The sequence below is a fragment of the Chelmon rostratus genome, chromosome 19 (genome assembly GCF_017976325.1).
Source record: "Chelmon rostratus isolate fCheRos1 chromosome 19, fCheRos1.pri, whole genome shotgun sequence".
NCBI classification, from domain to species: Eukaryota; Metazoa; Chordata; class Actinopteri; order Chaetodontiformes; family Chaetodontidae; genus Chelmon; species Chelmon rostratus.
In genome coordinates, this window is record NC_055676.1 from 10,366,462 (window position 1) to 10,389,059 (window position 22,598).

Below are 22,598 nucleotides of genomic sequence, written 5' to 3' on the forward strand. Positions count from 1 at the left end.
GTCAGCAAAGTTGAAAACTGCGGCCATCCAAAAGCTGTGGAGACTTCGTGCAGGCGCTGGAAACAAAATCATTACATCGTCTGACGAAGAGGCTTCCTCTGACCGAAGAGGATCGAGGGAGGAAGAAAAGGAAACGCCGGCTCACTTCCTCATCCGCGTCAAACTCGACAGTGGTCGCACGCGGTCAGGAAGCGCGCTCTCCCCTCTGGTCTCTCTGTGAGGGATGTTTTTCCTCTGGCTGGAGCGGTTCTTCCCATGATGGAAATCAGTAAACATGTGCCGTTTGACAGATTAACGAGAGCCACGTGGGTAATCGCCGGTAGGGGAAGAGCTGCGAGAAAATTAAATGCACATGAGGTCAGGAGGATCAGTGGTGTCGCTACGAGTCATTTTAATGCTGATTTAACAAACCGAGGATATGATTCTGTGCTAACACATGATGATGATGATGATGATTAAACCTTACTTTTTATAAAGAAATCCCCATTCACGAAAGCTTTTTTTTCATTCAAAGTTTCTTACTATAATTAAACTTAAGAAAGTCGCAGATGTTCATATCACATTCAGAAGGCCTTTGTATTAATCTGGACGTTAGTTGAGTCAGTTTTTTTTTTTTTTTGGGGGGGGGGGGGGGGTAGTTGAGCGCAGGTTTTGCCAGCTGTCAGCTGCATATTCTGGGTCCTCAGCATCACGTGGGATCACACTGTGTAGGATGGAGCAGATGGATGCAGGCAGTATATAAAGCCTTGCGGTGTCACAGCACACTATGCATTTGGCAACATGGCACAGAAGATCAGCAAACAGGCAAACTCCACTTTCTTGTGCTAACCGACATAATGGTTCATTGACAATCTGACACTCCCTCACATATGTGTTCACACAGCGTTTCTTTCAGGTGAATGTGCTCTGAGTTAAATGAAGAAAAGTAGTTGTTTTTTTTCCCATGCTGCAGCAGGCCTTCGGGTCACATTTCATTTCTTAACACTCTGGATAATTATATTTTTTCCCCTCTTTTTATTTGTATCACTTCATCTGCCTTGACCTAAAATTCCATACACTCATTATAATGAGGTACACTGAGAATCAGTGTGAGTTCAAAGCCTGAGCTGAAATAGCGTGGTGCCTTGTTGCAGTGTGCCCTACAACTGAGGAGGAGGAGGAGGAGGAGGAGGGTGGATGTGGTGCAGTTTAAGCACTGTGGCATCCATCCAGTGGGTTTCTGCACGGAGACATCGGGCTAAGTGCTGACATCAGATTTATGGTAAAGAACACCGAGTGGCTTTAATGAGCTTGGTCAGACTAGTCCTTACTGCTCTGCTCGCCGACATCCCCCTGAATACCTGTTCTCTGAAACAAATGTGCTTTACTGGCAGAATATGTCTTCCAACTACACCCGCCGTGCCCGGCGCCTCAGTGCCTGTTTTATTACCAGGTGGCACCGGTGCCAAGGTGACAGCATTATGCATGCAGGCATCATTTGCGAATAAACTTTTTCTATCCTGACAGCAGAGGCTGATTAAAATAAATATGTGCCTTCGAGAGACATTTAGGGATCTCTAAATGCCAATAAAACTTTGAAGAACTAATGGAGTCTGCATGATATCAGGAGAGGAACTTGGTTTTACTGTACACATTGCCGTAGTGTTTACAGTGCAGGGCTAGTTAATGCATTGCGTTTTTAAGCCACTGAGGTTTAATTTGAGTAGATCGTCTGTGTTTTTGGCTGGATGGGATTATTAATGCTGACAGTGGCAGAGGCCACCGACTATTGAGTCTGGGAACGTCTCCAGATCTCAGTTGTTGTTCCAGACATGCAACCTGCTGCTGGTGCTATTAGAGATGACAGAGAGGTGGTCCGATGCGCCATGTGTGACTCCATGTGCTGGAGATAAAGCTGCTGCCAGGTGGCTCAAAGGTTTTTGGAGGTCATTCGATGTGGAGCAACATGGGTCGAGACCTAAATCCTTGTAGATATGTTAATGCCTTTAAACAGGAAGCTGTGCCTCATTGAGATGTTAAAAGAGATGTCAATGTCAGTGCATCGGTCAGGTGGTCAGCTGCTCCACTTTGGTCCGCTGAAATAGCTCAACAGCTATTGGCTGGATTGCCATGTTCGTGTCCCCGTCAGGATGAACTGCAGTCACTTTGGTGATGACTGTACTTTTCCTCTAATGCTATCATCAGGCCCAAATTTTAATTTGTCCTTGTTTTTTGACCAAATGCCTGCAAAGCTGTCGACATCCCCATCATCCTCAGCTGAACTTTGTGTTTAGAGCTAATTAGCTAATTCTAGCATGCTGACACGCTAAGCTGACATGGTGAGCATTGTAAAACCTGCCCAGCATCAGCATGTTAGCATGTCGATGTTAGCACTTCATAGCAGGTTCAAAGCTGTGAGAGCTGCTAGCGTGGCTGTAGACTCTTAGTTCTGCCTCTGAGCTAAACCAATCTGCTACAAACTGAACGTGTGAAACTGGTTTGAAATATATGTCCAGATTTGGGCTCATGTATCATGGCTACATTAGGTAAATTGCTGCCAGCCCACTAGGCTCCTCTCTTTGTCACCCAAAATTAAATCTATTAACGAGAAACAGAATCTGATGTTTTGTGGCTCCCCACCTGCTGAAGTGTGTGCCTCTCTCCATTAAACATAAAAACCCAAGACACAGGTGATCAAGATGGAAGCAGAAATCAGCTTGGTGCATAAAATGACAACAGCAAACTGTTCTCCTCATGATGCTTTTCAAAAGAAAATGCCTTCCAAATGCACAGTAAAAATAACAAATAAGGAAAATACAGATGACCCGAGAAGTGTGCATTTGATACATTGATCTGTGTAACAAACCCGGGCAGGTTATATCAAAGATCACCTGAAGAGCCTTTCACCTGGAAGATGAACTATGACCAGGCTGTGACTCCTCAGTGCACTCATCACATGATCATTATTAACCTTTACAGACTGTAATCCAGCTCAGTAATATTCTATTGTCTTAACTTTCATTAATCCATCAAACAATCATCAGATCAAATCATCTCTGTTTCATCCTGTTGATGCATCCGTTTGGCATGGGAGCACATGAGCAGAATAATAACAACAGAAAAAGTGGTTCAAGAATACCCGAGACAATTGGAGCGATAAGCATTTATAAAGCCCTCTGAGTGGAAATCATTGCAAACTGCCTCTGTATTCTCTGCGTTGATCTCCAGGGAGTGCTGCAGTCCAGTGTCTGAACATAAAGCTGCCGTCACACCTATGTAATAACACTTAGCACTGCAGCCTGCCAGGGGGCAGCCAGCCAGCCATTGAGCCAGTCTTTTCAACGCCCATGGTGCTAGAGCTCTAAGGGCTCTCCAGCCAAGTTGTGCCCTGCGGATGTCTCCCACTCCAAGCAGTCTCGGCCGAAGATGAATCACCAGCGGGAGGCCTGCGCTCCGGCCTCTTCCCTCCGCTGACGTCAACCGTCCCTCGAAACCCAGCGACTATAGACATTTTAGAGAAACTGGTGTGCTTTCAATTTAATAATATCAATAACTCAAACAACAAGGAGGAAATGTTTCAGTCTGGTTTTGAGATGTTTCTGAGGATGCATCTACATGCCAATAAAGCTTTACTGCTGATATCACTCAGTCTGAGTGTTGCTTTTAGTTGATCACAATATTAGACTGAGGGGCGACGTTGGGCTCTTGAATAGCTCTTAACTGGTTTCCCTCTTACTTCTATGGTGGAGACTTCATTGTTATAATTCAAGACAACGCCTCCAAAACTTCTAAAATAATCAGTGAGGTTCCACAGGGATCTATTTTAGGGCCTTTGACTTTGTGCACGTTATCCCTCGGTGATGTCATTCCATTATTATACCGATGACGCACAGTTTAATGTGGATGTGTCTCCTGATGACACAGAACAAGTTGCCTGGATGTCACAAAGCCTTTTACAGCTCAACCAGGAGAAAACTGAAACTTTAGCCAAAGATTCTGAAGCTCAAAGAGACAAACTGGTTGCAAAATCAAGTTCCCCATGGATTTACTCCAAGCTAATGAAGTTTATCAGCCAGGTCCTGCCAAGCAGTGGTATGAAGATGATGTAGGAAGAACTCCGCTGATACAAGCTTGAGTTAAAGAGACCTTTATTAACAAGCAGTATCAGATCAGATGCCGGCCATCCGAGAGAGCTTCAGGGTCAGATCAGAAGACTCTGCCCTTAACATAAAGACAACACAATATATAGCATGGCATTTCGTCTTACTCCACCCATACTTTTCCTAATTCAAAAACCAGATCATGTTCTGGGCATATGTGCCACTGAGGAATGTTTTCCTTTGCGACAAGCTATATCTATCTCTTTGAGAGGTTTACGTCCTAATAGCCCCTCTATAAACTTTACCACCTACCAGCTACAGCTGATCCATAAGTCTGCAGTTTGAATACTCACCAGGACCACAAGGAGAGACCACATTACACCTGTTTTAAACTCCTTACATTGGTTGCCTGTCAGTTTCCATATTGATCTTAAGATTCTGTTATTTGTTTTTCAAGCACATGTTCTTGTAGCAGCATATATATTTCACATGTTTACTGCCTATGAACCAGTGCAAACCCCTCAGTCCTCTGACACGAGTCTGTTTGCTTTTCCAAAGTGCAGGACTAAAACCTTTGGTGAGGCAGCTTTAAGCTTTTATGCTCTGAGTCACAGGAACAGTCTGCCTGAGGATCTGAGAGCAGCTGGAAGTGTTGAAATCTTTAAATGTAGACTTAAAACCTTTGTCTTCAGCCTGGCTTTTGATCAACAATTACTTAATTTGCTTTTTTGTTTGCTTTTGAAAGTGTATTATTTTATTGTTTGTATATTATGATATGTTTTTATCCCTATTTATCATTTTTCTATGTTTTGTTTTGCCATTTTAGTCTAGTTTATTCAGTTTTTAAATTTACATTTTAATACTCTATTACTGTGTGCATTTGTTCTGTCTTAATATCAGCTTGTCAGTCATCTGTGAAGCACTTTGAACTGCTAACCTGCATGAGAGGTGCGATATGAATAAAGTTTGACTGACTGAAAGTTTGAACATTCCTCCGCTGATGACAAATGAATGCTCCTCTCAAAGCATGGCCGCCATAAACATCCGTTTTCCACCCCTGCAGGATGCCTGGAATGAGTTACCAGCCAGGTGGTATATCCTCCTACCGACAGCCTGCCCTCAGAGCGCTGTGATGGACAGGTAAGAGGCATGCCTCAAACCACCCGCTGGGAAATGCATTAATGTTGGAGTGGATGGATGGACACACAGGAGACCTATTCAGTGTGATCTAGCTTTTTTTTTGTTGAGAATTTTTCTTGCCAGAGCTGAAAAAAAATGTATTATCTAAAACTTACTGTACATAGCTCCAGGTCATATCACAGCATCATTTCACTGCTTTTAAGCATGCAAAGAAATTAGCTCTATGTTATGCATGCAAGGCTGGATTACCGACCAGGTAAAACAGGCATCCTTGCCCCGGGGCCCCAAACCCTCAGGGGACCCAAAGGCTGCAGATTCAGTGTGTGGCAGTTTGTGGTAATTTGATTGATTGCACATTTGTTTGGCAATTATGTGTGTGTAACGGTGTTAAAGATGCACAGATGAGGGTCCAGATGTGCGTTGACCAGCCTGAGGACAATACAAATGTGTGTTGTTTTGTCTTCCTGCAGAGAGTGGAATTAATGGTGCAAATAAATTAATGGTCTCTCTGATCTATGCACAACTAACATCAGTAACATACGCAACACTAAACAGTGCTCAAAGGGGCCCGGCATTCGCCATTACGCAGTGTTATTACTCTTTGGTGCACCGTGGCCTTTTCTTCAGCACTCTTTTCTGTCCTCTCCGTATCAAATTCTCGGGGTAGGTCATCATGCCCATTAATAACCTGCATTAACCAGGGTGCGCTATGTGGCGCTCACCTGCCCCTGTTCTCACATGCCTGCTTTTCTCTGTCGGCAGCTCGTCTAAGGTAGCCTGAGGGACAGCTTGACATAGAGCATGGTAGCGCAGGTGATGTGTTGCACACTAAAACTGGAGAGAAGAGAAAGTATCCTGCAATTTTGCCGGGAATACAGGGAGCCAAGAGCCCAGCCTGGAGGGTACATCGGTGCCCAAACGTAATTTCTGTCCTGGGGCCCAGAAGCCGGTTGATCTGGCCCTGTAAGTCTCCTCAGAGGAAATCTATATAACACATAATAAACACAGTATTATATGCAAAGCAGCTTATGGCGCCATACATGATCTCTCCTGAACCTCTTTACCACACACTACTGTATGATCTGAGTGAAGTTTTAAAAACTGTTCAAGGCGAGAGACTTCAAAAGAAATCTCCAGCTCGCCACATGACAAAAGGTCTCTCGGCATATCAAAGCCGAATTAAGAATTTTTACCTGGGAGATCCCTGCTGTGACTTTGGGGCAGGGGGGTCAAATGAGCGTTCAGTGTTTAACAGGCACTCTGAGGTTTTGTGAAATATTCAGAAAGGCCGGCAGAAGATGGATGTCTCCTCATGCCCCCCTCTGGTGGCGTGGCAGGCAGGACGAAAGCGAGTGATAGAGAGGTTACAACTGGCGAGAATTTTAAACATCCAACGGCCCTCGGGGAGTCCAGAGACTTACTGCTCCGTATAGATCTGTTGGATAGCGAGGGAAAATAAGGGCAAAACCGAGAGGGAGGGGAGGAGGGGAGGGGGAAAATAAGGAGGGGTGTGAGAGAGGGACAGGAGAGGAGAGGGCAAATATATTAGAAGCAACAAAACAAAGATTAATTGATTTACAAATCCAATCTCCTTTCTTTCTTACCTCCCTGAGAACAGAATGGGTGTTTCAGCACAACCCCTCTGAAACACTGCAGCATTTTTCTCTTTCTTGAGGTTCTTTCCCTGCTTGAATCAACATCAAAATTAAGCAAATAGTCAAAACAAATATGCATGTCGAGGAGGGTATGAAAGAGGAGGAGGAGGCTGAAGGACTTTTTCTGATGTGAAATTTGTGTCTGTGTGCTCACAGTAACTGCGCTGACATCAGCAAATGTTTAATCAGACAATTACATTCATTGATGAGACCTAGGTTTGCCACCCCGTGTGTGACATCCCTCACTGTGAAACTGCAGTCTTCACAATCGCGTCCTGTCACAGCTCAAACTGCGACGCACTGCTGCCCTCCTGAGGATTATGGTGTAACAGCACGAAAAGAGTGACCGCTGTGGCAGCTGCACACACGCCAACATGTGCCTGAAAAGACTGTAGAGACCTGCAGCAATGCATTCAAAAGATCTCACTGGAAGTGTTGCTGTTTCCAGCTGCCACGCTCATTTATTGATTAAAAAGCGATGCATGTGTCAGATGTGTTATTTTATCCTCTGAAATGGCACAAATGAATGACGTTTACGCGTCTTCATCTCAGACAGAGAACTTTCAGACTGTAACCACTTTGACTCAACCTTTCCAGCTCCTTCCATCGGAAACAGCTTGACGTCATGGACATGCATGGACATCTGGTACACTTCAGATTGTTAATTGGAAATCTATTTTTTACAGGCAGCCAGTCTTGTTGTTTGTGAAGTGCCACCATTGTCACCATCCCTTCAGCTCTTTGTCACTGATGCAATGACAGGCACGATGTGATTAGCTGTGATCTTATGGGCTGAGTGACAGCCCGCCATTAGACTGCTGCTGGAAAGAATATTAGATTTGGATAAAAATGAAATTCAGTTAGTAGAATAATAAACTTTGCATAAATCAATTAATTAAATCATGTAATCTGCCATGTCATGTCCTGACAAAAGAGAACCTTCACTGCCAATCTTGTTATCATCCATCGTTAATGAGCGTGAGGCGGCACAGAGATTTTTTTTTCTATCCAAACAATCACATGTTGCAGCTGATTACAACCTGAGGTCATGATTAAATCAGACAAACATTAAGCATGTGTGACATTACAAGCAGTTGTGGTGCATACCTTTCCAAAGTGTACCGACTACAGACTGAAGCTCCTGAATCAGTGATCTATTTGCAGACCCTGCTTTACAGATTAATGGCTTATTTGCTGCTCTGACTGCACCCATTAGGACACAGCCTCTATTGGCAGGCATTTAATTTACAGAGCCACTAATAACAGACACTAACGGTGCATTCATTTGAGAGGAGGATAAGGTGATGCTGTCTCATATTGATCCTACATACAAACCCAGGTTCTATGGGCTGACGTATCCATGTTGAATTTCAGCTGCATATGTTGTGCTAATGTCAGGTGCTGCATACCTACATACACAGATATCCAGGATATAAAAATATGATCTGAAATTTAGTCAGTTTTCTTTCTTTCATGAATTAATCAGTGAAGGAAGATGTATTCAGAGCCTGAAGTAAAAGTACTAATATCACACTGTAAAATAGTCTGCTACAAGCCAGAGTCCTGCATTCAAAATCTTACTGAAGTAAAATGATATAGGTATTATCAGTAAAATGTACTTAAAGTACCAAAAAAGGACTTGTGCAATTAAATGTTTCATGTCAGTGTTTTACTCTTACATATGATGTTTTTGGCTTAATTACTTCAATTTTAATTACTGAAATCATTCATTACTGCTGCATTAATGTGTATGTTGCATTTTACTGCTGTAGACTTTGAAGGTTGAGCTCATTCAAGCTACTTTATATACTGTTGGGTAGTTTAATGTACAGAAATGCATCATATTCTATAAGGTCGTCGTGTGTTTGTGGCGTCGCTGTCCTGTGAGAATCAAGTTAACTTGTCATGTGCTCCGATAAACAGCCTGTTTTCAGTTTTGTGACAACACATTTTCCAGCAAATCCAAGAGGGGTTTAAATAGTTTATTAGGCTTAAGAAGTAGGAGAATTTTCTCAACCCATAAAGGAACAATTAATCCTTCAGCTTATCTGAAAATATTATCAAAATTTGGAGATATGTGGTTTTCACTGGATGTGAAAACTAAGTTGAGTAAATGTGTCTAGTGACATTCCACCACTGGAATTAATGACATAATAGTGACTAATAAAAGACTGTGTTGAAGCACATGAGGACTGTTGATCTCTTTGAGAGAGCTGCGAGGATAGACCCTAAACCACCGGGCTGAGAACGCTGATCCTCGCTCAGTGATACCAGAGTGAAAGTCAGCTGAAGGACGGTCTGTCAAACCAGCCGGACGGGATGTGTCTGTACGCTGGGCCCACAGATGACCAGAATATCAATACCACTCACTAACATTTCTTCTGCATGAGTCCAAAGGTTGAATATTTCCTGCTGCACCACACAGCAAGTCTAAATATGACCCACTCCCTTCAGTAAAAAAAACAACACAAATGAACATAAAGCAGCGATTTTCTAAAAAATATCAAATTTAATTTGGTTATAAAAGTTGTATTTTTTCACATGCACACCCACACATAATTAATCACCATAAATACTGTCCAATGATTTTCTTTTTTTTTCCTTTTTTTTTTTAAACTTTGATTCACAAAGCAAGCACATACGGTGGACTGATACATCTGATTTCAAAGGACACTATGGAGAATGCTTGCAGTCTTTTACAGGGAGAGGAAATCTCAGTGCACTAACGAAAAGGCTGTCGTAAAATCAAGTAGAAACATTTATAAATTATCTACAAATGGATCAAAGTACAAAAGAGCTACAGCGTTTAGAGAGACTACACCCATTCACAAGTGAATGATTTGGTATTGGGACACCATATTACAGTATTTCAACTTTGTGACAGACTGGATGAGAAACTATACATGAACAGCTTTGGAACAAAAAGAATCAGATGTAAACCTGCTGCCAGCCGAACTTTCCTTACATTGCATTTTGGTGAACCCTCTCTCGTCGTTGCATTTAATCCTTAACATTGACAAAGAATGAGGATGGCAACCCTGTTTCACACATTAAACTCATATCTGACTCCTCTTTCAAGTGCAACCATCACGTCAGAGAGGACTGGAGATAAACAGGATGGATGCTTCGAACTAAACAGAGAGAAGAGACGTTTTTAAATTATTAAAGCTATGAGACGTACTGTACTATCCCTCCAGTTAGTTATTGAGTTCTTGAGCACTTTTAGTCGCTTCCGCGGCGCACCACATGTCGCTGCAGTTTGCAGGCCCTTCCTCCCGAGTGAGTGTTTGCTTTCAGAACTCTAGCTAAAAACATTATTTCTATCATCTTGAATAATTAACACACACAATGACTGTCTCCTCGATAGAAAAACCTGAGGTAGGACAGCGGGCTGAGGTGGTTTGTGCCACTTGATGAGTGCATCTGATTTGTCTGATTTGCATTTGATCAGCTCTCCAAGCTGCTGGAGAAAAACACAAATCCAGAAAAAAAAAAAAACACTTCCCGAGGACTCAATTTGAAATTTTGTGCTGAATGTAGGAACAGATTCGAATGAAATTCATGAATTCGATCGGAACTGAGCGCTGAAAACATTTTCAGAGTGAAACGACCAATCACACAGAATCACGACTCTGTTGAGCTTCGGTTTTCATTTTCTCACTCCATCAAGGCCCGCTGCTTTGAAGCTTTTACACTGACAGCCAATGAGAAAATCATTTAATAGACAGTCAGTGTGACAGCCTGCAGGATATTAAGTAGTTTCCACTGATCTGATTGCATTTTCTGGTGCAAATCTTTTAGTAGCATTATGCAAATGGGTTTGTTTGTTTCTGAAGACTCGATTAAATATATAAAACATTCAGTGAGTCAACAAACTAAATGGAGCAGCGACAGAATATTGGCATTGCTGATTAGTGTGTGCGCTCTCCTGACTCAAGCTTTGAGCACATGTGCTTATTTCATGAATTATCCAAGATCACAGGAATAAAGGGAAATATCGTTCTGTATAGATTCCACATTAAATACACATAAACTGTGTGGCAGTCATGTAGAGCATAAATGTAACCAGATATTATTCCTCTTTGTAAACCTCAGGTGGATGAAACAGAGGCAGAGAACAATGCACACAATGACACTGTGATTTGTACCCTCTATATCAATGAGACAATGAAACTAAACAGCGCACCAGCAATGGAGGTAGCAGCACATCACCAGATCACACGACCAACAACTACACGGCCTCTCCTTCAGAAACAGAAACATGAGTGAACGAGAAACGTGGACGGTGCGACGGTACATGAACGCATCACATACTCACGCACACGCACAGGCACACGTAACACGTCTTTTACCAGTCAGTCAGACGAGACACCCACCTTTGTGCAATAGGAAGACAGACACAACATTTTGTCTTGAACTAGGCGTTTCATGACAGCGAGGACGACAAACACTCCTGCTCTGATCTCATCCTGGCAAAGCACAAGCGACCCGTCATGAAATAAAAACCCTGGTGTAAATCAAGCCCGCTCGTACTGTTTTCATAAAGGCCACTGAGGCAGCCAAGCTCGCCCGGTGTTTCTCACGTTAATGCCCTGTTGCCAATCTGCCCTTCTTCCTTTCATCACAGGAAACTCTCTGCTGAATCGCAGGTACTCGTGGAGATGTTTCCTCCCTCCCCACATACAGTATGCTACCGCCTCTCTATGATATTGCACTTAATAAAGCCTTTGTGTTAGCAGCCAGCATTACTTCACAGAATGCCTCAATAACAGTGTAGTCTATGTGAGGATTTTCTTCCGGGAGTGTGGTCTCTGTTTCCTTGCGTTGACATCAGTACTCCACAGACAATGATGCTTTTTTTTTGGCTGAGAAACTGAGATGTGACCAGATGCTTTGTTTGCACAGCTACCCTGCTTTGAATAAATGTGTAGTTCTTTGACTAAGTGATAAAGAAAAGGGAAAAATACATGTCATGAAAATCCTAGTTGGTTTTTTTTTTTTATCTTTCTTTTAAGTCATCCGTTGATTTAAAATACATCACAGTAATATGTTTTTGTGTCTGCATGTGACCTCTCTCTTGGTTTTTGGCACTGCACTGTACATAATTTAGCTGATTCGTATCCGTCACCAAACATGAATAATTGTATCACTGGTTATATTCAAATAGGCTCACGCAGTCCAGGAGACAACGCTCACATCCTCTCTGTCACGTGGGATGAGAGTTGATTGTATGGATGCAATGTACAGAGCCCAGCATGTGCACTTATTGTACATGTATGCTTTTTTTTCCCACTCTGTTTTTATTTCACAGGGGAGAGTCTCTTCAGCAGCTTTTTCCCCTTAGAGAGCAGTCCTTTCTTCTTCTTGTTCGCAAGATCTTGGGAGTCCTGGGCGTCCCGGGGATCCAGCGGGATGTGGGGGGCCCTCGTCGGGCTCAGGGGTCTCATGGTACCCGGGAGGAGGGGCCGAACAATCGGGGACGGCGCTCGGACGGGTGCGGCGTCGTTGTCGACCGTGTCGGTGGTTTCTGTGGTAATCTGGGGAGAGAAGCGATGGGGAGGTGTGGAGGCATGGGGCAGCGTATTACAAAAGCATGACCTTCAAACTGCAGACTAGGCCTCTGTCTGTCTGTCTGTCTGTCTGTCTGTCTGTCTGTCTACCTGCCTGTCTGTCTGTGTTCCCTACCAATCTCGACCATTTAAAGTAATTTGCTTTTAATGCAGAAAAGAGAAAGAGTATCTAAAACCTCTACATAATAAGACCCCGCATATCTAATTCTCACTGGGCTGAGGTGCATTCACTTAACACACAATAAACAAATTACCCACTGACTCAAATTTGTTTTTCTTGCTTGTTTGTTGCTTTTGTACCGTAATATTGAGTGAAATATGAGTATTTTGTATTTGTATATATTTGTATATCTCAGATAAATGATTTCTAATAACCTCCAGCCTGTTTGCTGAATTTAAATTTAGGTCATGAGACATGAAACAACTTGTTTTCCTCCTTTCTTAACACTGACGGATGACACATGTATCACGTGGCTGCGTCGCACAACGTGTTTCTGATGCAGATCTGGATTCAGAGGCAGACTCTTCTCTAATGGTAAAAGAAGTAAGACATTATAAGAAGAAAGACGTTTATGCAGCCTTGGCATCAATTTGCATTCTCTATCTTTATGGACAATGTGTAGAATATTAATAGGCACCATCTGTCTGTACTGTAGATTTGGAGTATGATCAGAACTTTTTAGGCTTTGGTTCAGTTTCTAGTCACGATTTAAGTTGTGTTTCTAGTAGCTATCTTAAAATGTCCTTGTGTTGCCTCAATTGTGATTGGAATGTGTGATTTGGCTGCTGCAAATTTCCATTTGGGATTAATAAAGTTCTCTGTTGATCTATCATCAATAAATACATGTGTGTCATTTCATAATTGAATTAATGAGTAAAATTAAAATTAAAATCATTAAAGACATTATGTTGGACATGTTGTTACATATTCAGTCTGAGAACTGTATTCAGGTATGAAACATAATAACCAAAAGGCCCAGAGTGTGTCAGGAAGAGAAAAGCGATACTCAGGCTTAACTACCTGATAATGTCCACAATGAACATTACTTTAATATTCTCTACATACTGTATTAAAGTGGCCAAAGCTATCTGCCTGTTAATATGTATTTAAGTAATAATTTAAATTTGGTATGTTTTCCCCCACACACACGTGCACGCACACAAACACACACACACACACAGACACGTTGTACATATGAAGAAGAAACACTGAGGAAGAAGCCATCAAATGTTGAGCACGACATCAGCACAGCACAGAGCCGGAGAGGTCCACCATCAGTTAGGCCATGAGGGGACATAAAGTACAGCCATATACAGTACAACACCCAGGGACACAACTGTAGATACCAGGCTTCTCATCTAATGCAGCAGCTGGATGCACAGTCACGCATTGGCCCACTCTCAGTTTGCATATGATGGTTTAATATCAGAATTTTTGATTAAAAGAGGTGTGAGTGTAGATTCCTCAGACTCGGGTCCAAATTAGCGGCAATATATCATAAATATACCACCTCTGGGTGACAGGAACAATGCTTTTCAATACTGTGAGGCGACTATTGCAAATATTATCATAAACATTTTTACATACCTTGACATTTTGGCAACCCTCAAACACTTAAACTGACACATTTTACTGAGCTCACACGTCACCATGAGCAAAAGCACTACAGGAGCACTTGACAAGTGCTTCCATAATTCAGAGTGGCATTTAAAAGCCTTCGCTGTGACCACAAGCTGCGTGCATTAGAGCCGCGAGTTTGGCATCTCAAGTTGCCGACTTACTGTACAAGGCAGACAGAGCCATTTATGGTGTGAAATGAACAATCTTCTTCTGTTTGTTTGTTTTGTTTTGCCAAGCGGGTGAGGAAAAACAAAAAAGAAATCAGATGTGGCAGCATAGTCATCGTTGCTAAAACCCACACCACTATGACGACTGAAAACAACAACAACAACAACGTCAACAACGACACCAACACATGAACACAGAGCGCAAAAAAAGAATGTTTTTAATATCCAATTTTTCTCTTTTATTGTTCCATTGTAACAACACAGTATGGATGTATCAGTGCTGCGATTAGTTCTGTCTCTCGAGCTCCGAGCAAACACGGCGTATCCGCTGTCAACAGGGCTGAAAAATAGATCCCGATGTGTGTGCAATATACATAAAGAAACAAAGCCTCTTTCGGGAAATACAGCTGTCGAGCCAAGAAAGGTATTATAAAATGTATCAACTTTGAAAAAGGCATGCTTTTGTCTCTCTTTCATCTTTAAAGTTTTCTTTCAGTGTCATTGGGTAGCAATTGTTATGTGTTAATAAAGCACTTATTATCATTATTATACACAATAACCACAATTTGATTTTGTGTTTCAGTGCAAAGAGGTACCAAATTATCTTGTGTAAGGAATGAGTTGAGCCTTTTTCAAGTCCTCCTTAACCAGTGCTACATGCATAAATCACCCGCAGAGCTCCCACAGTCTATCCTCTCTCTGTCCATGTCAGGCTTTGCTTCTTCCTTTCTCTGAGACTCAGAAAGGTGTTAACACTGGATTTTTGTCCCCTTTTCCAAAGGGTGAGGGGAGGAAGGAGGGGGCTGGGGGTAGGGGCGGTTGTTAGTTTGTATAGAGTCACCACTGTCACCACATGGACAAACACACACAATGAACAGCACACAGACGGCAAAGTGGAGGAAGCGAGAGACGGAAATCAAGAGAGAGGACGGAGGATGGATGAACACAGGGCCTAGCGCTGAGAGCGGCGATGATGATGTACCCGTTTGCCCTCTGAGACGGTGGCGGCAGAGTTGGCAGGGGGCCGGTTGGCAGGCTCTTCCTGGGGGTAGTGGGACGGAGTATCGGTCAGATACACCTCCACGTCATCAGGCACTTCTTCCAGGAAGTTGGAGGGAACCAGTCCGCGGTGGCCGTTCATCTCACCCTGTGGGACGAAATGAGGAAACATGTCTGTCACTGAGCATGATGGATGCCAGACTGTGTGTGCAACATGTCGTACATATGCACTGTTTAGGCTCTGATTTCTCCTAATCCTCTCAGGGTTGAATCACTTTCCGTGTAGTTTATCTCTTTGTTCACAAACTGTAGATATACACCTTTTAAAATTAACATTCTCATCAAAGAGCTGATTCATCATGATCTTAGGTTAGCGTAGCAGCCTCACAATGGTAAATATGAAGCTAGTTAGCTTAGCTTTGCATAAAGACTGAAAATAAGGGGACCCTGTCATCTTTAGAGAAGCAGAGAAGCAAACATGGCCGAGGAGCACTCACATAATAGAATCCATCTTCATCAATGTCTCCAAACACAGCGATGATGTCACCAGCACAGAAGGTCAGCTCAGCCTATCAGGAGGCAGGGTAGAGAAAGGGATATGCAAGCAAGGTCTGCTGTGTATTAATGTCTTATGCCCTATGTCTATGTGTGTAGTTGGCCTCTGATACAGAACTTCTTTGGATCTGTACTTATGTGTGTGTGTTCAGCAAAGTAGTTAGCGATACCTCGACATCAACATTAGGGGAGCTCTCTCGGGGGTCATAGTCGTACAGAGCCACCATCCTCCTCGAGGCCTGATCTCGACGCAGGCCTCTTCTGTTCTGCTCTGGAAGTAGAAACAGACAATATGTTAAGAGAAAGTAAAAATAAAGGTGTGTTCAAACCCACAGCAAGTATGCACGCGTAGTACCTATTCTGTCCACAGGGGTGCTGAGTGGCAGGAAGCCCTGTTTGATGAGCTGGTCCAAGGTCTCCTCGTCCTCCGCTCGTATCTCTGACACCATGTTACACGGGATCAGCCCCATCCTGCCCCTCACTTCTCCTCTGTAAAACCCATCTGTATCTTTATCGCCGTACACCTGTTAGAGTGAAACAGTGACGTTTAGAGCTCCTGCTTTACAACACATGCAGTCCTTCTGTTGTGGTGGCTGGAGAGAAAAACTTCTACAGATGACTGCAGTGCTGACCCTGGTTCCTAACCCTATTTTAACGGTCAATTCCAGAATATTTTGTGCAAAATGTCAATTTATTATGACTATGTTGCACCACTGACCAAAATTGCTGAAACAAAAAGTATGTTGTATTTTTGAAGTTTTACTGTAAAATAGAGCTTGAAGGATGAATAAAGATTCATCAAATATACTTTGTGGGTTGCAGGTTGGATTGCAGAGAGGCTATTTTACTCTGAGAGTTAGTTGATACGCTTGCATAACGAACAATAATGAAGGATGAGTCAGGCTGAGAGAATTATAAAACCCTCAAACACTAAATACACACTAAAATAACCATTTAAGACAGCTGATACTTTAGGATTATAGTTTATGTTCATGGCTGAAATGCAGCAAACAACTAGTCACTTATATTAAATAGGGTGTTATATATTGTAATATTGTCTTTTTCTTTGTTGTTTGTTTTGTGTCTGTTTGCAATCACTTATTTTAATCTTAATGGGACTAATCCTAGTTAAATAAGGAAAAAAAAAAATCAGGAATGCAGTGCATCAAAATATTTGACCACGTTAATTAGAAACTCCCACCCTAATGATCTGGCCCTCTTTGAAGGGCAGCTCCTCATCAGCTGCATCAGGGTTGGGGGACATGGACAGAGGGTCGTAGTCAAAGAGGGCCACAAAGATCCTGAAGGACTCCTCGGGCTCCGACTCATCGTAGTACGTTGGGGAGCGGCGATCCCGGTCCCTGTAGCCATCTTAAACACATTGAAGACCAATAAAAAAAAATACATCATTCTGCATTATTTTTATTTTTGCCTACGGTGAAATTGGAGGTTGTGTTTGTGCTCGACAACGAAACGTACTGCTCTATACAATGTATGCCACCGCTCTGTGATGAGCAAGTCCATTATGTTTACACAGTGATGTATCTTAGCCATGCTTCAAAGGAAATCAATGAGAGGATTTTATTCCGTCTTAATAAGTCTTGCGTGACAGATGTGATTTTCTTGTCTGGCCATATTTGTGCACACATGCATGCACCCACAAACACACACACGCAGACACGCTAGGTGTAATTTTTTTTTACTTTCGTTCTCTTTCTGTGTTTGAATGTGCAGTGAGAGACAAAATGGGGAGCAAGACAAACCATGGTGCAATACGCAGACAGGAAGTGATACATGGACATGACACAACACGGGAAACACACAGGACACGCATGCTACAAAAAGCCTAACTTTAAAAACAAAAGACATAATTTCATACAGTATGTCTAGTTTCACTTCATAAAAAAAGAAATATCCTGAGTGAAATTCTAAAATTTGAAGCAAAAATCTAAAACTTCCCACACATTGCCAACCCTTGTTGCAGCAAGAGGTCGAAAGCGGAGATGGCAGATTCTTTGTGGAAGCCTGTCATTTACTTGAATTTGGCATTGCGATATTTGGAAAGTGCACCAGCTGGCAGAGTGTGATACTGTTTGGTGCTTGAAAATACAAGCCTGCTGGGAAATGCATTGCTCCCAGGTGAGCATATGCCGACCTGCGGACGGTTTGATGATTGCATTGATGCGGTACTAGGAAAGAAATGTCAGGGACAACTGCATTTCCAACAGCTGATATTTCAAACTCAAATGTCCAAAGAAAAACAAGGAAGCAGTGAACGTGTAGTCATTCTCTGATGTCTGCCGCTAATTATCCTTCAACATGTCATGCATGACTGCTCTCATTCTAAGTGTAGTCGGTGTGGTTGTACCACAAAGGGGAGGGGGTTTAGCAGGCAGCTGGAGTTCAGTGCAGTGAGTGTGGCATTCCCTGAGCAGTCAATCAATCATTTATCATCTGCAACAACTGTGGAAACGTTCATCCTGGACCCCAGGTATGGCTTGCCAGTGGGTCCACCATTTCAGTGCAGTGCAGTCATGCTGTTCAACTGAAAGCATAATAATAACTATTATTATTTAAGACAGAGAAACAGGCACTTGCAAGTGTCCACAGCTACTTCTTGCCATTTGCAGGTGGCATTTTTTTTTTTTTTTTTTTTTGTCGCCATGCTGTGGTGGTAGGAACAGGACTGCAGGCACATACCGCGGGGAGACCTGGCGCCGCCAATGTGCCTGCGGGATGACCACGTCCTGTGCCGAGCTACTCTGCCATAGTAAACATCCTCGGTGATGGGGGAGAGGTTTCCCTCACTGTTATTCTCAGAGGTTACCTCTACAGGAAACACCAATTAGAGGGTGATTTGGTTATAATGCAAAGCTCAACATTCCCCTCCCAAAACTATTTGTGTTCCAGCTAAGGCTTCTTATTGCTTAGACACAAGGTAATGACACATACACACAGGAAACCAACACACGGAAAACTACTATAGCTAAAATGACATGGTTGTCACATTCTTTATTGGAGCAGGTTAATGCCTGAACGTGTTGTGCAACTGTGCACAGCAGCTTTGTTGCATGATAATAATCTCTGCAAGATCAAAAGTATGTTCAGTTAGTGAAGGGCATGAGCATGGTTCATAGACACAGAGGTGATCTGGAGACACAGAGAAGCTCATGAAGGTTTTAACAGAGCAACAGACACTACCGTTCTGCGGCACAGAAAAGATGAGAGTATAAAATAAAAGCTTTTCCCCTCTGTTCTCTCCTGCCACCTCCCTATACTGACCTATGGAGGGGACCATTAGAGGTCGTCTCTGAGGCTGCGGACCGCCATGATGAATTCTTCTCCCAGTGTCCCGGTCATGACGGCCTCCGACAGGAGTGTTTGTCTGAAACGCACGCAGACACATAGAAACATTGACAAACATTAAACATTCATGAGCCACTCACACGCATGTGGACGCACTCCCAAACAGCGCAGTGAAAAAAACGCACATCGACGTACGCGCACAAATTGTATGTAAACGAAACCATGCAGCATTTACAGGCAGGCACACTGAAACACAGACGCATAGACACACACTCAAACACACTCAAGCCCACGGGATATTTTAACTATCCAAAAATCAAATACTGATAACTATGACTATAATTTTGATTCTATTGCCTCCCGTCATGGTGCTAAGCTGCTCAGTCTCTCCCTGTGTCTCTCTCCAAGGTGCTGAACACATTCAAGCCCTTTGTTTCTCTCCACAGTGCCAAAACATGCCAGGATCTCTGGCCTCCAATGCTACTAGCCTGTACCATACACCCCAGGCTGCTGCTAACCATCCACTCACATCACATAGCTAAACAAAGAGAACTGCAGCTTAAAATAGAGCAAATGAAAAGGAAAGTAATATGACATTAAATTAACAAGCTTTGCTAACTACCATCGTAAACCTTCGTCCAAGCTGGATAATGAAACTTTGAAGATGTCGCTCCAGCTTCTCTTCGTTGATATGCTGCCTGAGAGCATTAAAACCCAGTGTGTCTCTCTCTGCGTCTCCCCATGGTGCTGAAGCATTCAAATTTCTCACTTATTCTCTAAATTTGAATTAAACTCAGCACACACACTAGCAACACGTATCAAATGCAAGTCAAGGCAGCAGTCTCAATTGAAGCATCTGTGCCTGTGCAGTTCGCTAAATAGTCATAAATTTGGTCGGGTATGACTCTCAGGTTTAGAATATAAGTGCAAAGAACTGCACCTTGGGTGTGTTGTGCGAGTTGCGTCGGCGTCCCTCTTCCAGCTGCATCTCAGAGTACAGCTCCTCCTCATCCTCTTCCATGATGTCAGACAGGTCAGAGCCCCGGCTGCTTTCGCTGTGATAATCTTCATTGTGACTATAGTGAGGCTTTTGGCAGTCACACACACACAAAAACACAAACACACAAGACGCAGTTGTTTAAGTCCACATACATACATACATGCACACACACCAAACGCACATGGATGGGTGAACACACGCGGTGGAACACGCACGGAGACACGGGCAGAGGGAGTGTATGCATGCGATCACCCAGACATGCATGCGCACACACGTCCGAACATACGCACACGTGAGAGGTTTTCTATTGGAAAACACACTGGGGCTGAGGTTTAAAAGGGGGCAAGGGATTCATCGCTTATCGTGTTATTTCTTACCGGCCTCCCCAGCTCTGAGCCTCTGAGGAACTCGTCGACGGAGGGTCCTCTCCGTCGGCCGTGCGCAAAGCCTTCTTCATCTTCCTCCTCCTCATCGGAGTGATGCTGGTGAAATGAATGACCCTGCTCTCCGTATCTGTCCTGCCTCCTGTCCCCCTGAAAACATGCATAGAGAGCAGGGAGTAACACAGAGAGGGGGGATAATAGTGGTACTTTATTACAGTATTGTAAGTTATTGTATTTGATAATAACTTGATCTTTACATTTTTACTTCAAGCTAAAAATCCTTGTGTACACAATCTATACATCACTACATACCCTTCATTTGCAGCCTTTCATTTAAAGGTGTTTTAAACTCTACTTAAATTTAACCTTTGTCATGCTCTGACTTTTTTCTCTTTGGAGTGTCTCATTCCATTTTTCAGTTGGATTTCCTTTTTCATCTCACCTTGCCACTTTCTGCTGCCACCCTCTGTGCCGCCTCTCGGGCGATGGCTTTGGCCACTGTGTCCGGGATAAGCGTGCCCCGCGGCTGCGGGAGAATCCTCTGGGGGGACGGGGAGCGTGGATTCGGAAGGGGAGGGGCCTCCAGAGTGTGGCCTTGCATGGGCACAGGAGGCTGGGAAGAGGGCGAGCGTGTGGGGTCCCAGCCAGGCTGGCCAGGTGGAACAGCTCCCCCGTGGTGGGCCACGTGCTCTTTGGCATCCAGGTCTCTGGCACATACTGGTCTCTGAGGTATAGGGTGGTGTTGGGGGTGGGGTAGCAGAGGCAGTTGGTGCTGGGGCCTGGGACCTTGGTGGGGCGGGCGGGGCTGGAGATGTAGGGGCTGAGGATGTGGGGGTCGAAGCTGGGGCTGTGGGGGTCCACCTGGATGGGGAAGTCTGGGATGGGGTTGGGGGTGCGGAGGATGGGGTGGGAGTGGTTGTCCATGTGCCTGGGGGGGACCAGGAAGTTGAGGTGTGGCATGAGGAGGGTGAGGGGATTGGAGGTGTGGTTGAGCATGGGGGTGTGGAGGGGGGCCTGCGTGGGGGTGCATTGGCGGTGGCAGGGGAAGCGCAGGTAGAGGCACGAGCAGGTTGTTTGGAATGACGGCGACTTGGGAGTCCTGGGATTCTCCCTGTACTGACAGTGTCCGGACTATGACCTCCCTGGCCTCCAGGCACTGAATCCTTGTCAGCTCGACAGCAACATAGTCTGCCATCGGGTACAACACCTCAGCTATCTGGAATTAAAAAGAGGAAATCAAATCTTAGCATCAACAGAGGCTGACAACAACAGAAACAACATCAGTATCAATATCACCCAATGGTTCAGCCCCACAACTGGTCAGACTTGGAGAGGAAAATCGTTAATATCCTCTTTGTTCTGACCAACACACCCTCACTTGGCTCACTTTTGCTTGAGCATGTGAAGCACATGATAAGGCAGAAAACACTGTGCTGTCAAAGCTGCAGGACACTGTGTCTGCTCCGGCAGTCGCCACCAGAGGGAGTGAGAGACCTTTCCACGACATTCACAGGTCCCACATTGAGAGTATTGCACTGACCTCGAATCACAAGCAGGTGGCACTGCCGTGTGCACTGATGACACAATGCTCGACAGCACAGGCTTGTACAATCACGTCTGTGATGTACGTTCTCATCTTTCAGCTGGATTAAATATGATTAAACATCTCACAAAAGGTATCCACGTAGTGCATGTTTCCCTCTGAAATATGGATCCAACATGTATGTAACTCTCCATAAACCTTTCCCTCCGTACTTTGATACTGTGCAAAACCAGTTATTTTCCCTCTAATCATGAGTGATGCCTTTTACCCACCATCACTCACCACACCTCGCTAATTGTAATACTTGTTAACTCACCCTCTGGCCTTTAGTGCAGACTGCGTAGCCAACAACATTTGCCCCGTTAGAGGTGCCCGTGGGAGAGAGGTTGGGGGGCTTCCAGTGGACCTGTAGGACCCCTGGAGCCTGCCCACAGAGGACTTGTACATCCTGGGGAGGCAAAGGAGGACCTGGGAGTCGAGAGGACAGGTGTAAGGAAAAATTGTGAACTGTTTCTTTAAAATAATTGATACACAGACAAGTGGAAAGGGTGTGAAGCATTCAAAACTGGCACACACACAA

The 22,598-nt window shown here is 43.9% G+C and overlaps 1 protein-coding gene across 1 annotated transcript in view; it reads right to left on the minus strand.

Annotated features, from left to right (window-relative positions):
• Positions 1-12,174: 12,174 nt before the first annotated feature.
• Positions 12,175-22,598, minus strand: part of LOC121623406 (RIMS-binding protein 2-like) — a 54,545-nt gene continuing 44,121 nt past the window's right edge. The window contains 10 exon segments of the mRNA XM_041960679.1: positions 12,175-12,411; positions 15,215-15,379; positions 15,729-15,800; positions 15,957-16,310; positions 16,988-17,157; positions 19,069-19,171; positions 20,033-20,179; positions 20,470-20,625; positions 20,918-21,691; positions 22,335-22,486. Coding sequence (XP_041816613.1) covers positions 12,175-12,411; positions 15,215-15,379; positions 15,729-15,800; positions 15,957-16,310; positions 16,988-17,157; positions 19,069-19,171; positions 20,033-20,179; positions 20,470-20,625; positions 20,918-21,691; positions 22,335-22,486 — 2,330 coding nt within the window.